The 15905-nt window shown below is 34.1% G+C and overlaps 2 protein-coding genes across 2 annotated transcripts in view; both read right to left on the bottom strand.

The window, feature by feature from the left end:
* LOC127721638 (uncharacterized) overlaps nt 1-15905 on the bottom strand; it is a 69001-nt gene that overhangs the window by 28795 nt on the left and 24301 nt on the right. The window lies entirely within an intron of this gene.
* LOC127721641 (mucin-2-like) lies at nt 3255-6078 on the bottom strand. Its single transcript, XM_052228415.1, has 4 exons — nt 5558-6078; nt 5061-5336; nt 4479-4523; nt 3255-3995 (listed from the first exon to the last, which is right to left on the bottom strand). The coding sequence occupies exons 1-4, from the start codon at nt 5823-5825 to the stop codon at nt 3676-3678; spliced, it is 909 nt and encodes a 302-aa protein (XP_052084375.1). The 5' UTR covers nt 5826-6078; the 3' UTR covers nt 3255-3675.

Below are 15905 nucleotides of genomic sequence, written 5' to 3'. Positions count from 1 at the left end.
TTACGGTTAATAAGTTACGAAATTGACCGGACCTTTGATGTACTAATTAGATTATAAAATTATCATGAGTGACTTACAACTCTTATATAATTTGACACTAATTTATAAGGATAAAATACCTGACAATTGTACCTTACACCCTTATATTATTATTTATTTTATAATGTAACCAAAAAACTAATTGACACCTGATTGCCAGTGAACAATAGCATTTGGCATTTATATTGTTTAAATTAACATTAACCGTTATTGATCCGTCGAACGGAAAAAATAGATAGTTTACAAAACGCTTTAGTTATTAGAAAGTATCGAACGTATGCACTAATTTTCGCGATTTCTCCTGACCCACCAAAATAAGCGAAAATAAACACCCCGCGGAAATAACCCGCTGTGCGGTATATTAATTAAAAAGGTTTAATTTAATATTAACTATTATTTATATTATATTATATTTAATTTGAATTGTTTGTAGTATTTTATTATTGTTTTCAATTTATTTTAACTTTAAAATTTGTACTTTGAAATTAGATTGTAATTATTATGATGTTTTCTTTATTAAATAAATAGCGAGTTTCTTGATATTCTAGTTTGGTTTTATTTCCCGTTGTTGTTCCGGCCTCCTACCGTGAGCCTCCCCCTAGATTTTGCCAAACTGCATTACAATTGTCGGGTTATTAGATACCACAACAACAACACAAAAATACAACACAATAGAATGATAGAGTACCATGTTTAGCAACGGAAAGAAACCACTGAAACCAGGAAAAACACCTTCTAACTACAACCTAACTACATAAGGGGTATCTGAGGACCCCCTTTATACAAACTATAGTACCCCTTATATATAGATAGTACCCCTTATATATAGTACCCTACTTTATATAGACTATAGTAACTAAACTATAGTACCCCTTAAAATACAGTACCCCTTTATATAAACTATAGTACCCCCTTATCTGATGGCCCTTTATATAAACTTTAATACCCCTCCAGATATAGTACCCTCCCCCCAATCTAGGGCCCCCTTATATAACTATAGTACCCCCTCCACATATTATATATATTACACACTAATTTATGATAAACACTTTTTTATATCAACTTACCTTATTTATAGTGTGTCTTTTTCAATCTAATTCAAACTTCTGTCTCAAATATCAGTTAACTGTTCATTACGGTCAGTTACCCCCCACGAGTGTTTCATGATTGACAAACATTATTCACTTAAAGTATAATAGGTTATCTGAAATGTTAGACATTTATTATGATGTATTTACTATTTTCATGTCAGGAATCATCAGTGTACTTTTATATTTGACAAAATGTCATTTGTTATGCTAACAATGTGTTAAGGTGTCAAGTGCTTTATAGGCATATAGATTGATGCACTACAATTTTCATAGGAATCAAGTATCACTTCACACCATTTAATCATAACACATCTGCTTTATAATAACCCTTATAGTGACTTTAAACTAATCCAAACTGTGTCTCAAATACCATCACACCCTCTTTAATAGACAAATACTGAGTTGTCTCAAATACCAAACTCCTTAAAAAAACAAAAGCTCATTTTTTTCCCTATACATGTCATATAACCAAATGATATACAGAAATAACAAAAAGGTGTAAATTTAATAACTTTATTAAAAATCTTTAAAAAATCATGCAGTAATCAATTGGAAAAATATAATATACAAGTAATAAACATTATAATATATCATTTTATTCATAACAAAATGGAGTTGGAAAGGTTCAACATCTTTAACAACCACAATGCAGAATGTATTAACATCTGTAAAATATACAGTTTTGTGAAAAAAATTATGAAATAGGCAAATGAAGTATATTTAAATAAATTTTCAAGATAGTAAAAGGTGAAATATATCATGTCTTTTTCAATAAAAAGAATGTAGCATGATTAGGAAATTCAAAGTAGTTTAAAATTTATACCAAAACACCATTTTTTTTAAAAGAGGGTATTATTAATCAATAAAACAATAAGATCAAAGTTATAATCAACAATACACAATCAATCAGTAGATTTATCTAAATCTTTAATATCATTAAAAAAATTATCATCTTTAAACATCATAAAAAGCACTATAATAAATAAAAAAAATTACATCACAAAGTAACAATCAAGAAAGCACCAACAATCAATCATAAAATTCATCTAAAATCTTAAATTGTAAAAATATACAATCTATATACCTTTTTATAAAAGTAAAAGGCTTTTGGCTTCCCTGCTGTATGTTCAGGGGTTAATAACAAAATAAATAATATTGCACTCACTAAAAAAAAGAGTATTTGATTAATACTATTACATGAATGTATTTGTTCATGTATATGAGGTAGTAACAAAAAAAATAATACTAATGATTTAATATATACACCCCCAACCCTATCTTTTTTAACTATATATGTAAAAATATGTCAAAATAAAAACCAATTTCTATTTTAAATATTAAAGATTAACATGTATATAGGTATGAAACAAATACATACTTTTACATACAAATTAACCTTTTAGGAGCCCCATTAACAAAAAGAGAAATAACACAAATTATTATAATTCTTACTCAAAAGGTACTTTAAATGAAATATGTAAAATATACATAAATATATTTAAATTTAAGTTTTTAATATTAGACATTTAACCTTGCATAACATTTAAATTTGTGACATATATAATGGCAAGTTTGTAATGCTAACTTATACAAAATAAACAGGCATAACATTAAAAATCAAAAAGGTCACTTTTATACATCACTCTCATACATAGGGTTTTCTATTGTTAAGTATAATCTCTAAGCAGTCCCAAAACAACAACACATTCAAGTGAAACACAAAAATAAAGAAAAATAACACAACTTATTATTATTATACCTACTTAAAACACAGGTGCTTGAGTCAATATATTTTTTCCAAATGTTTGTTTCTAATATTTACCATTTATTTATAGCATATGTATACTAATTTACCATAAATTTACTCATTATATACATGTTTACTATCAATGTGCTTCGCTCAATGGCACATTGATAGCAAACATGTATATAATGAGTAAATTTATGTATATTAGTATACATATGTTATTATTAGAAACAAACATTTGGAAAACAGATATTGACTAATGAAAAAAAGGGGGGCGGCTATGAGAGGTCTAAGACAGGGTCCTGTCCTCAAGCACATGTGACTCAAAAGGCACTTTAAATGAAATATGTAAAATATACATAAATATATTTAAATTTAAGTTTTTAATATTAAGACATTTAACCTTGTATAACATTAAGATCTATGGCATATGGAATGATATTAAAGTAGGGACGGCTTCTACTAGATCAGAAAAAGGTTAATAGATATTCACATATTGACCACTGACATCTCCCACATAAAAAAACATCATGACTAAACTGTATATATCCGTTATCCTTCACTAAAACCATACAAAAAAAGGAGATTTTCACTCAAATAGCAACAAATAGACAATTCAAGTACACCCCCTCCAAAGTACTGATATAACAAAAGAATCGTAACAAATCATGATTACCAATATAAAATAACATGAATATTGGATATTTTTAACCAAAAAAAATCGTGACAGGTCAAGGTCACCAATATAAGTTTACCTAAAAATGTCTGAAACCAATACAAACTACAGTAAGGTGATTTTTATACAGGACTTTCATATACAGGGTTTTCAATTGTTATGATGGATAATTTTCGTCTCTGTCTCGTTCTGTGGGCTATTGGTGAATCTTCTTCAATCGAGGGTGTAGGATCTGTGATCTGCTGTGGGAGTGTTGTAACTATAGGTGATGGTGAACCAGGTGATGGTGAATGAGGTGGTGGCAAGGGTGTACGAAAAGGAAAATCTAGTAGCGGTGTTGATTCATTAATTTGTACGGGTCTTTTGAACTTCATATAATAAACACCAAATGCAACACCCATTATGAGTAAAATGGTGCTTGCTGTCGCCCATATAATCAGTCCTGTAAAGTATCAATTATATTGTTGTACAAAGATACACTTCATTCATTTTCAAATAACCTTTCACCTACACTTTTATTTCTATCTAATATATACAATACATATTTTTCTTTACTGAAATAAATTTGTAAACAAACAAGATACAAAAACCAAAACATAAAAATATTACAACACATAAAACAACCAAGATATATAATATAGAATTATCTGTATTTTCAGATGAACTTCTTGTACCATATATTTATAAAATGTACTTGTCGATTTATTTTGTATATCAGCAGAACTGAAATTTGTGCTTGAAACAAGTGACGTTGTAGAAACTGTAGAATGTATGTCCAGAGAAGAAATACTGTTTTGTTTTCTTGTACAATTTTTTATGTGTTGAATGGTAATTCATCAATTGATCTAATAACATCTTTTCTCGAAGTTGTTACATGGTACATCACTAAGGATGGTATACATTATACTATTATAAATATTCATACCTGTGTGCTCTTTATTTTCTATTTTATAACCAGCTGGTGTAGTAACTGGAAAAAAAACCAAGCAACTATTGAAAACCAAACAATGTGTATTTTTAACAATACATACTATCGTTCCAATTAACTTCACCAAAGAGAGTGTCATGAAATTTTTTAAAATATATGAACTGTCAATGGATATTAAGGGTCCTTCTATAGGATTCTATTTTTAAATGAAAAATTACAAAAGGATCACTTTGATATCATCAATATTTCATATGTACTAGGGATTCACCATAACTGTACTGTATATATCCATACTCCTATTAACTTCAACAAAAATGAATTCTGAAATTTTTGAAAATATGTATAACGTGAATTATTGATAATTAACCCTAATATTAGAATTACTATGGAAGGAATTTAGTCTCATAACAACAACATAACAGTATACAATGAATTGCAATTAGTGTACCACAGATTGCAATATTCAGTGTACAAGGTACCAAGGTACAGTGTAAAAAATGATTCAATAACAATATTTTAGGTATACAATGGATATATTGATCACAAAAATCTTATGTAAGTACGTGGGCATATTCCTACCTGTTGTTTCTTCAGTACTGCCAATAGTAGTGTCAATATGTACTTGTGTAGTGGTTGTTTCTTCAGTACTGCCAATAGTAGTGTCAATATGTACTTGTGTAGTGGTTGTTGCTTCAGTACTGCCAATAGTAGTGTCAATATGTACTTGTGTAGTGGTTGTTTCTTCAGTACTGCCAATAGTAGTGTCAATATGTACTTGTGTAGTGGTTGTTTCTTCAGTACTGCCAATAGTAGTGTCAATATCTGTCTGTGTAGTGGTCTCATTATGAATTGGAACTGAAAAAAAAAATAAAACAGATATCATTAAAAAAAGCATATACAAGAAACCAGTCATTATGACCAGTTATTAACATAATATAAGGTAAAAGTCAGAGAAAGCTTTTTCCCACCATCTCTTAACATCAAAATCGCGAAAAAAAGGATTTCGATTAAAAGTATCAATTTTGAATTATAGAATTTGTAAAATATCACATAAGTACATCCTTAAAACAACTTACCACATAAAACAAGAGAACAATTCCATGAACAAGACGAGCTCTCATGATAGTGTACCAATAGAACGTCTTTCTGGTTTAACAACCTTATTCTGCAATCACATGATTCACCACGTATCTCTATATGTTTTACTCTACGAATGATCTCAATATCTTCAGCCTCTCCACAATAACAAACTACATTCTGGCCAAACACTTTGTTACAAAAACCTGCTGTTGTGGACTGAATTAAACTAAACAAGAGGAACACTTGAACCACACAGGGCGCCATATTTTGAGAAAAAGAACAATGCACTATTAACCTACGCAAAACAAAATAGGACTATAATACTACGCGTCGTATTTTAGTGGTTTATACATACCACGTGCAAATGATACATAGACATAGGCCTATCTAGATCGTCACTAGATAAGCCTTTTATTTATTTACAGAATAGAAATTAATGGGCAAAAAAATATAAAGAATAGAGAAAAATGAACAAAAAAGAGAATAGAGAATAATGAGCAAAAATTATAAAGAGTAGAATTAAAGAAAAACGGTCTATAAAATTAAAGAATACAGAAATGGAGGGTATATATATATATATATATATATATATATATAAAGAATAGAGAATAATGAGCAAAAATTATAAAGAGTAAAATTAAAGAATACAGAAATGGAGGGGTCCCTAATATATTTATCAATGAAAATTTAAAATCCTAGGATATATCAATCTCATACATTCTTATCCAATTCCAAAATAAAAGAATATGATATATAATCATCTTACGGTCATCTTACGGTCAGATAAATATTTATCTTTTACACGTTATAAGATAATTAATGCCAAATTTAATTATTTATAAATGATATCAGAAGTCCATTACTAGGGTAATGAACTTCCGATGATATTAAACAACAAGGTTGAAATTTCTGAATCTTTCTCGATTTTACACGTTATGAAATAATTAATGTTAAATCATAAATATTAAACAACATGTAAGCTTTGATCTTTCTCGAAGACATGATACATTGACATAAAAACATAAAATCATATAATACCCGAAAGTTTGAATCTTTCTCGAATTTACACGTTATAAAATAATTAATGTCAAATTTAATTATTCATAAATAATATTAAACAACAAGGTTTAATCTTTCTTGAAGAAATGAAACAATGACAATACAAAAAATAAAATCACATATATACCAGAAAGAAATTAAGTTATTCATCATTAAGGCTCTAAATTCTATCTACAACATGGTAGAGAAAATGGTTACAATGTAAGTACTTTTACATGTATTGCATATTTAATTCATTACCTTAATAGTTACTGGAAATCATTGTATAAAACATTATTGTTGAGGTATTATGATATACATAATGGAAATATTTCTATTGCTACAAATACGAACAAATCTTTAGACGCAATTGTTATAATATAAACGATATATGGAACTGTTTAACGACGAAGGCATACAGAGTTATTTCCCATATAATTAAATAACAAATAACACGAGTGACCTCTCTTTTAATACTTATTAATTGACATAATGTAAATTAAATGTGATATTTGTAAAATGAACCGATATATGTAAGAACCGGATTAAATGAGATTCACGACGATTTTTAACTTGCATGAACAAATGAAACAGGTATACGAAAACGAGGGATAATGAGTTCAAACTTATATAATCTTTTTACAGGAAGAGATCTTTAAGCGATGGTGAAGATGAGGAGGGGTTAACAGGCATCAAAATACGGTAAGATTTTTTTTTATTGTATCCTATTTAAAAAATATATTGAAACATGCGCCTTAAACACATCGTACGGTAAATAATGTAATTTAGTAGACCTAAAATATGTATTTTTTTAAAAATATATAGAGTGCCTAAATTTTCTTTTACGAAGTTACTTGTTGATTTGCGCAGTGGCGTAATGTTCCATTGACACATTTGTTTCTCTGTTGAATTCAAATAATATTTATACAAAGGAGATGGTCCATAATTACTAATACGACATATAAAAAATTTCTGAAAATAAGATTCTGAATTTCAAAATACAGTCTACATTTTGGTTTCTATCAATTAAACCTTTATTTGATGCCAAGAACTCTATACGATGATTGATTGATTGATTGATGGTTGCTTAACGTCCAGTGGCAAATATTTCATGCATATTCAGGACGAGAACAAGTTCACAATAAATACAATAGGTAGGTTCTGTAATAGATTAAAGGGATTATGGTCGGAGAAATTTAGACTGCCACGGGAAATGAGGGTATATTGGATAGGAACAGAAATTTAGCCTTGCAACAGGTCACCAACGGACCCCTCTAAGAGTTGTTGCAAGGGTTCTTAACGTGCAAAGAGCGTGGCACTCTCTTTACACGAGGCATCGGATTTAACGTCCCCATTCTGACCGGACGTGGCTGCAAATTTGTACATCCCGGACAGCCAAACGGACGCCCCACTTTAGCATGGGTTTTACTGCCGGTCGGAGGAAGACCAATGGTGACTATACTTCTATTCCCCAGTCACCCTTGGGGGTCTCTATACGATGTGTTTTATATATAACTTTAACAACTATGTAAATTTATAGCCTTCCCGGACACATTATTCTAACTCTGAGCCAGCCAATATTTGATCTTACTCCTAAATGCCTCGTTTGGTGTAAATACCAATTTTAAAGTCTTTTGTTTGGCCCAACTGGAAATCGAACCCACAACATATATATATATATATTTACTCAAAGACAATTTTGCATTTCTGTGTGTGAACAACAAACAAGAGATAATTTTTAGATGTATTCTTTATGCTCGCTGTATAAAAACTTAAGGGTCTCATCCTTTGTTTTTATTCTTATTTAAGCTAGAGGAAATGCCACAGTTATATATGAAATATACGGAATAAATTTACAAAATGTATTCCTTTTCTTTAGACTCTCATTAAAACCAGAGACATTAAAACATTTTTAGGTATACACGTATAGTAAATACTGTATTCATTATAATATTGTTTTTAAATTCTTAAATATACGGCGAGGGAAGAACAAAAAAATTTCTAACGCAAATTTACAAATCTAATATTGTAGGGCCTGTTATTTAGAGTAATTATGTATATAATATGTGTTTTCATCCATGTATCACCTTCACTGGTGATCCAATTAATCAATTTATCGTTGAGTTGTCACTTGTTCAGACGTACTTATATATATATATATTTACTCAAAAACAATTTTGCATTTCTGTGTGTGAACAACACACAAGAGAGATAATTTTTAGATGTATTCTTTATACTCACTGTATAAAAACTTACGGGTCTCATCCTTTCTTTTTTAATCTGATCTAAGCTAGAGGATTTGCCATAGTTATATTATGAAATATACGGATTAAAAATACAAAATGTATTCCTTTTTTTTTAGACTCTCTTCATGTACACTGGACGATGCAGAGACGCTAAATATTGAAGCCACTACGACCATAGTGAACAAAAAAATTGTGAACAGGAACATGAAAATCCTGTATTTTCAGAAATTAATAGCTAAGCAAACGGAACTTATGAAAAGAGACATGCAATTCAATAAACTATTGGAACAAAGGAGACAACACATAAAAAACCATCCGATGGATTAGCTAGAGACTTGTATAAATGGATTAGCTAGAGACTTGTATATCATTGTAATAATAACATATTAAAATATATCAAAAGATTTGTTTTGTTTCTTATGCATATATAGTAATACTAGGTCTGTTTTTTTGTAGTCGTTATTAGCTTGTTACTTTTTCAAAAAAAATATTTTATTTGATGGTGTTTTAACGTCACTTTATCATATAGATAATTTTATGACGGCCCCTTTTATTGGCGAAGGAAATTGGGAACAGTCTTATGGCTTCTATTACGTCAGAAAAATGTTAATAAATATTCACATATCGACCACTGACATCGCTCACATAAAAAAAACATCACGACTAAACTGTATACATCAGTTATCCTTCACCAAAAACCATACAAAAAAAGGAGATTTTCACTCAAACAAGATAACATAACAGCAACAAATAGTGGCTGAAACCGATACAAACTACAATTACAGTACCCATATCCAATAAGTCTACGCATATCGAATAACAGAAAATTGTAAAAAATAATATAGTACACATATGGAATAACATAACCACCGTGACAATAAACAATATATAATAGTTTTTTTTACCCTACCGAAGAATTAGACAAAAGGGGTTGTTAACATAACATCCAGTGACCCATGCAAAAAAGGTGCGCCAGTATATAAATTTTGCATTTTAATATCTCCATTTAGAAGTCTCTACAGAATGGCCAAGAGATATCCTTCACTATCGGACTTATTAAATGATTTCGAATCCATCGAAGAATTACAGCAGTGGGCTCAACAAAACGGGATTTTAAACCATCCTCTCGTACGTCAGAGAACAATATTTTTCAACCTTTTAAACACATTTGATAATGCTGAAGATCTCACACAATGGGCCATAGATAATTTCTTATTGAATCACCAACAAAAATTAGATAAAATCAAGAGTTTACTGACCTGCAGGTGGTGTAAAACGAGAGTAAAATCGACAGAGGAGTTACGAAGCCACGAAGGATATCACCGGAAAACGGAAGAACGAAGTAACGTACAGCAGGGTCTTTATGATTTTGCGACTTCTAGTAGTCTGATATGTTCATGGTGTAAAATAAAGATGGGGTCACATAATCAATTAATGGAACACGAAGACTTCCATAGACTAATAGACGAGTTAAGCGTTTTTGATTCTCCGGAAAACGCTCCTATATCACAAGACAACATACCCAGTATAAATCCCAATCATAAATATTTCTGCTGTTTCGCACCAGAGCGGCGAGGGCGAAACTGCCACAACTCCATACATTTTTCGGCAAACTGGCCAAAAAACCTTTGCAAAAAACTTGGCTACAGAAACCACTTATCGAATCAAATTCACCGATGTTTGGAAGGGACAAAAAATACGAGAACTGTTTAAAGACATACACCAAATGTTCGTTGACGTTTTAGATAAGGCTAAAAGAAGAGACCAAGACCTTGGTCGCATCATCATCAATCATCCCGATTTCAAACATCCCATCGTAGTACCATTAGACAAATGGTCCAACATAAGTTCAAACACAGTACTCGACGCCGTGGAAAGAGTATTGAATAGCGACTAAAATCTTCCAATCAACGAAAAAAAGGATGTCATCATAGGGAGCATAGCCGTACCGAGCGGAAGCGGACGAGTTAACATTACGAAATCAAAAGGACCTCAAAGTTCTATCGCGCTAAAAAGATCCATGTTACAAGTTTATAACGATGACCACCTGTGTTTGGCTACGGCCATTGGAAGATGCTTCATCAAACTATGCACTATCGTCTCGCTTGACGAATGCAACAGGATAACGAAAAACGATCATCCCGACATGAACGCCACAATGAAAACCTTAAAACACAGAATGATGACCACAAGTTATTTCACACATTTGAAAAAACTTTACAACAATAAGTACAGAAAATCCATGGCACTGACTTTATGTCGCGCTGCAAACGTTCCCACAGACAGGCCGCTCGGAATCACAGACATCAATGCGTTCGAAGAGCTACTTGGCGTTAACATCTTGGTGTTGTCTGCGAAATTAGGCAACAAGTTTTGTCGCGTGGCCAACGAACCATGTTGTAAAAATATCTACCTGTATCTGACGGAATCGGAAAACGGCAAGGAAGGATTGATTGATTGTTGGTTGCTTAACGTCCAGTGGCAAATATTTCATGCATATTCAGGACGAGAACAAGTTCACAATAAATACAATAGGTAGGTTCTGTAATAATAGATTAAGGGATCATGGTCGGAGAAATTTAGACTGCCACGGGAAATGAGGGTATATTGGATAGGGACAGAAATTTAGCCTTGCAACAGGTCACCTACGGACCCCTCAAAGAGTTGTTGCAAGGGTTCTTAACGTGCAAAGAGCGTGGCACTCTCTTTACACGAGGCGTCGGATTTAACGTCCCCATTCTGACCGAACGTGGCTGCAAATTTGTACATCCCGCACAGCCAAACGGACGCCCCACTTTAGCACGGGTTTTACTGCCGGTCGGAGGAAGACCAATGGTGACCATACTTCTATTCCCCAGTCACCCTTGGGGGAGGCAAGGAAGGACATTTCGATGGTATTGGAAGTATCAATGGATTCTTCAGTTACGGTTATTTCTGCGAAAAATGTTTAAAACCGTACAAAAATAAAGGAAAACATTCATGCACGACGACGTGCGACGTGTGCGGTAGTAACGATTGCGTCCTCGGGAACGAACCAATGAGTTGTCGTTTTTGTAATCGAACTTGTCGCAGTCTAACTTGCTATCTGAGACACGTAGCCAAGACCGACAAAAGGGGAAGGACTTTGAAACAGTCTATGTGCGACCACTTGTATCAATGTAAGTCCTGCAGGAGAGTCATGGACAGGTCAAAGAGAAAACCGGAAGAACACGTTTGTTTCGAATATAGATGTAAAAACTGTCATGAATATCAAATGGGTCGACATTTGTGTTATCGAAGGAAACAAGTACCGAACTTCCAAGGAAGTTTTTCTTTTACGATTTCGAAACGACGCAAAACGAGCGAATGAACTGTAAAGAAGGTTACACGCCCAGCGAACCGTGCACGGAGTGTACCTTAGAATCTCGATGTAACAAGTGTAGGATATGCATTCACTGTCGTAAGACTTGGTGTGGCCGTGAAGAGCATAAACCGATTTTGCCGTTCTGCATTCAACTTGCGACAAGTGCGCGGAAGAAAATCTGACCGAACGATCGAAATGCCAGTCGTGTGGATCTCGTTGCGGTAAATGCAGCGAAATTAGAAAAAAAATCGACGTGTTACCGTGCGAGGAAACTTGCGGATACAGACAGCGGGTGTTCTCGGGAAACAACGTAGCCGCCGAGTTTTGCTCTCACATCATGACTCGGCATTACAAGAACACCGCGTTAATTGCCCACAACGCGAAAGGGTTCGATAATTACCCCATCTTCAATGCACTGATCGACCATCATGCCGTTCGCCCGAGCAAGATCTTGTATCAGGGTTCCAAAATAGTCTACATGTACATCGCAGGAATGGATTTGACCTTCTTGGATTCTGCAAATTTCATGGCAATGAAGTTGTCCAAAATACCGGAATGTTTTGACTTGAAGGAACTCCAAAAGGGATATTTCCCTAACCTGTTCAACACTTTCGAAAACCGAAATTTCGTCGGCAGTTACCCTGAGCCGATGTATTACGGGGTCGACGACATGTCGTCGGAAGACCGTGACAAATTTTTAAAGTGGCACCAGTCGCAAAAGGACGAGATCTTCGACTTACAGAAAGAATTACACAATTACTGCGTTTCCGATGTCGACATTCTCCGTAGAGGTTGCATGTCGTTTCGCCAAATCATGATGGAAGCGACCTCGACCGAGAGTGTGAACGAAAGGGGTGAAGTATTCAGAACTCCCGGAATCGATCCCTTCGATTACGTGACCATCACTTCCGCCTGTCAGGCCATATACCGGGAATTGTTCTTAGAAGAGGAATACGAGACCTACCTGACCGACGTAATAACGAAAGAAACGTCGAAGAGGCCCACGAAATTTGAAAATGGAGTTAAACGAATCCAACTACCGAACGGCGAATGGAGGACGACGGACACCATTGACTCCTCCAGATATCAGACCGGCCAAACGGTATTCGTCAAGAGCCCCATTGCCTTAGTCCCTTCAGAAGGTTACAACACAGACGCTTTCAGTAAGGAGTCGATTCAATGGTTAGAATGGATCATGGAAAAGAGCAGAAGGAACGGTACACACTTACAGATAAAACACGCACTGAACGGTGGGGAACACTCGGTGTCTGGTACGAGGTACAGACTAGACGGATACGACGAAGAGACCAAGACGGCATACGAATTCCAAGGTGAGAGGCATTCAATTCTGTCACCACTTTTTTTCTCTTCGCCCTCTCTAACGTTTTTCCCTTAAAAGGGGGGAGGGGAGGGAGAAATTTATATAAGTTTATAAGCTTATAAACATATAGCTTATAAGTTTATAAGCTTATAAGTTTATAAGTTTATAAGCTTATAAGTTTATAAGCTTATAAGTTTATAAGCTTCTAAGTTTATAAGCTTGTGGGAGTTTATAACTCTTACCTTCACTTTCTCGCATGTATTTTTATTTTGTCACGCCATTTAATTTCATAAGTACTACCACACAACAAGTAAAAAAAGATTCATTTATTGAATTATTTATATTTATGAAGTGAATGTATAGCTCTACTAAAATTATCGCTGTACACGAATTTGTTCTATCCTAGGATGTGTATTTCACGGCTGTATTGACTGCTTTCCACTCGAGAGGATGACGACGAAACATCCTATTACTAACCATACAATGGGTGAATTATACTATATGACAAGGCAACAGGAATTGCGCTTGAAAAGACTAGGATATAAATACGTATGTATCTGGGAACATCAATATCTTCAACAAATGAAAAAAGATGACGACATGAAAGCCTACGTATCCAAATTGAACATAAGCGGCCGTCTTAATGCAAGAGAAAGTTTTTTCGGAGGGAGGACCAACACGTTGAAATTGTACCACGACGTAAAAGATCCAGGAGAAACCATAGAATATTACGATTTTACCAGGTACTTTTGTTTTAAGAAATTCTTCATTGATAAGTATAGTGCAATGTTACGATGTCAAGTAGTATAGTGTGAGGATTCAGTCAACAAGTAGGTAGTATAGTGTGAGGGCTCAGTCAACAAGTAGTATAGTGTGAGGTTGTTCAGTGAACAGGTAATTTATTCTGGTCCATTGCTTTCACGAGGAAGAACAGTAATGTTAAAAATCTATATATCCAGTGTGAACAAATATGGCAAGTATCCAGTTGGACATCCAGAAATTATAACCTCCAATTACAAGCCTCTTTCGTCTTATTTTTGACTGGCCAAGGTAAATATTTTGGCACCTAGAAAAAACCTTCTGCATCCTGTGTTACCCTATCTGTCCAACGGAAAACTGAAAAAGTGTGCAGACAATGAAAATCAAGACGACTGTAGTTGCCAAGACTCCGAAAGAGCCATCACCGGAACGTGGTGTACACCTGAATTAGAATTAGCTTTGTCAAAAGGATACCAAATTTTAAAAATTTACCGAGGTGTATCATTTTAGCAAAACCAGTCAATACGATAGAAATAGTGGAACAGGCGGACTTTTCGCAGGGTATGTCGACTTATTTGTCCGTTTTAAACAACAGTCCTCAGATTTTCCTTACGAATGTAAGACCGAGGAACAAAAGATGGACTATATTGCAAAGTACGCCGAGAAAGAAGGAATACAGTTAGACTACCATCAGATTAGAAAAAATCCTGCTTTGCGTTTACTGGCAAAAATATGTCAAAACAGTTTCTGGGGAAAGTTTGGGCAGCGTTTGAACATGAAACAGACTTCGTTCATGTATGAAAACGAAGCCGACAAGTTCTTTCAACTACTCTCCGATCCTAAAAAAGATGTTCAGGATTTTCACATCATCAGTGACAACATTATTGACGTAGAATACTTAAACAATCCTTCTTTTTTGCCAATGGATTTCAAGACAAACATATTTTTAGCAAGTTTTACCACTGCTTGGGCCAGGATACGTCTGTACTCATTACTAGAACTCACTCCAGAACGAGCATTATACGTTGATACCGATTCAATCATTTACGTGGATCATAATCAAACGATAACGAAAAAACTACCTATCGGCGACTTTTTGGGCGAATTGACGAATGAAATTGCGCCTGATGATGGATACATCACCCGTTTTGTCTCAAGTGGACCCAAATCGTATGCATACACTACACGATTGATTGATTGATTGTTGGTTGCTTAACGTCCAGTGGCAAATATTTCATGCATATTCAGGACGAGAACAAGTTCACAATAATTACAATAGGTAGGTTCTGTAATATATTAAGGGATAAAGGTCGGGGAAATTTAGACTGCCACGGGAAATGAGGGTATATTGGATAGGGACAGAAATTTAGCCTTGCAACAGGTCGCCTACGGACCCCTCAAAGAGTTGTTGCAAGGGTTCTTAACGTGCAAAAAGCGTGGCACTCTCTTTACACGAGGCATCGGATTTAACGTCCCCATTCTGACCGGACGTGGCTGCAAATTTGTACATCCCGCACAGCCAAACGGACGCCCCACTTTAGCACGGGTTTTACTGCCGGTCGGAGGAAGACCAATGGTGACCATACTTCTATTCCCCAGTCACCCTTGGGGGCTACACTACACGATCCAACAAGGAA

The sequence above is a fragment of the Mytilus californianus genome, unplaced genomic scaffold (assembly GCF_021869535.1).
Source record: "Mytilus californianus isolate M0D057914Y unplaced genomic scaffold, xbMytCali1.0.p SCAF_12, whole genome shotgun sequence".
Classification (NCBI taxonomy): Eukaryota; Metazoa; Mollusca; class Bivalvia; order Mytilida; family Mytilidae; genus Mytilus; species Mytilus californianus.
Note: the sequence above shows the minus strand (reverse complement) of the source record. Positions and strands in the feature narration are given on the sequence as shown.

Coding starts and splice junctions, on each gene's coding strand:
- LOC127721641 (XM_052228415.1), bottom strand. CDS start 5,825: ATGGCGCCCTGTGTGGTTCAAGTGTTCCTCTTGTTTAGTTTAATTCAG. Junction 5,337..5,557: donor TTGTTCTCTTGTTTTATGTG/GTAAGTTGTTTT, acceptor TTTTTTTTTCAG/TTCCAATTCATAATGAGACC. Junction 4,524..5,060: donor CAGTACTGAAGAAACAACAG/GTAGGAATATGC, acceptor TTTTTTTTCCAG/TTACTACACCAGCTGGTTAT.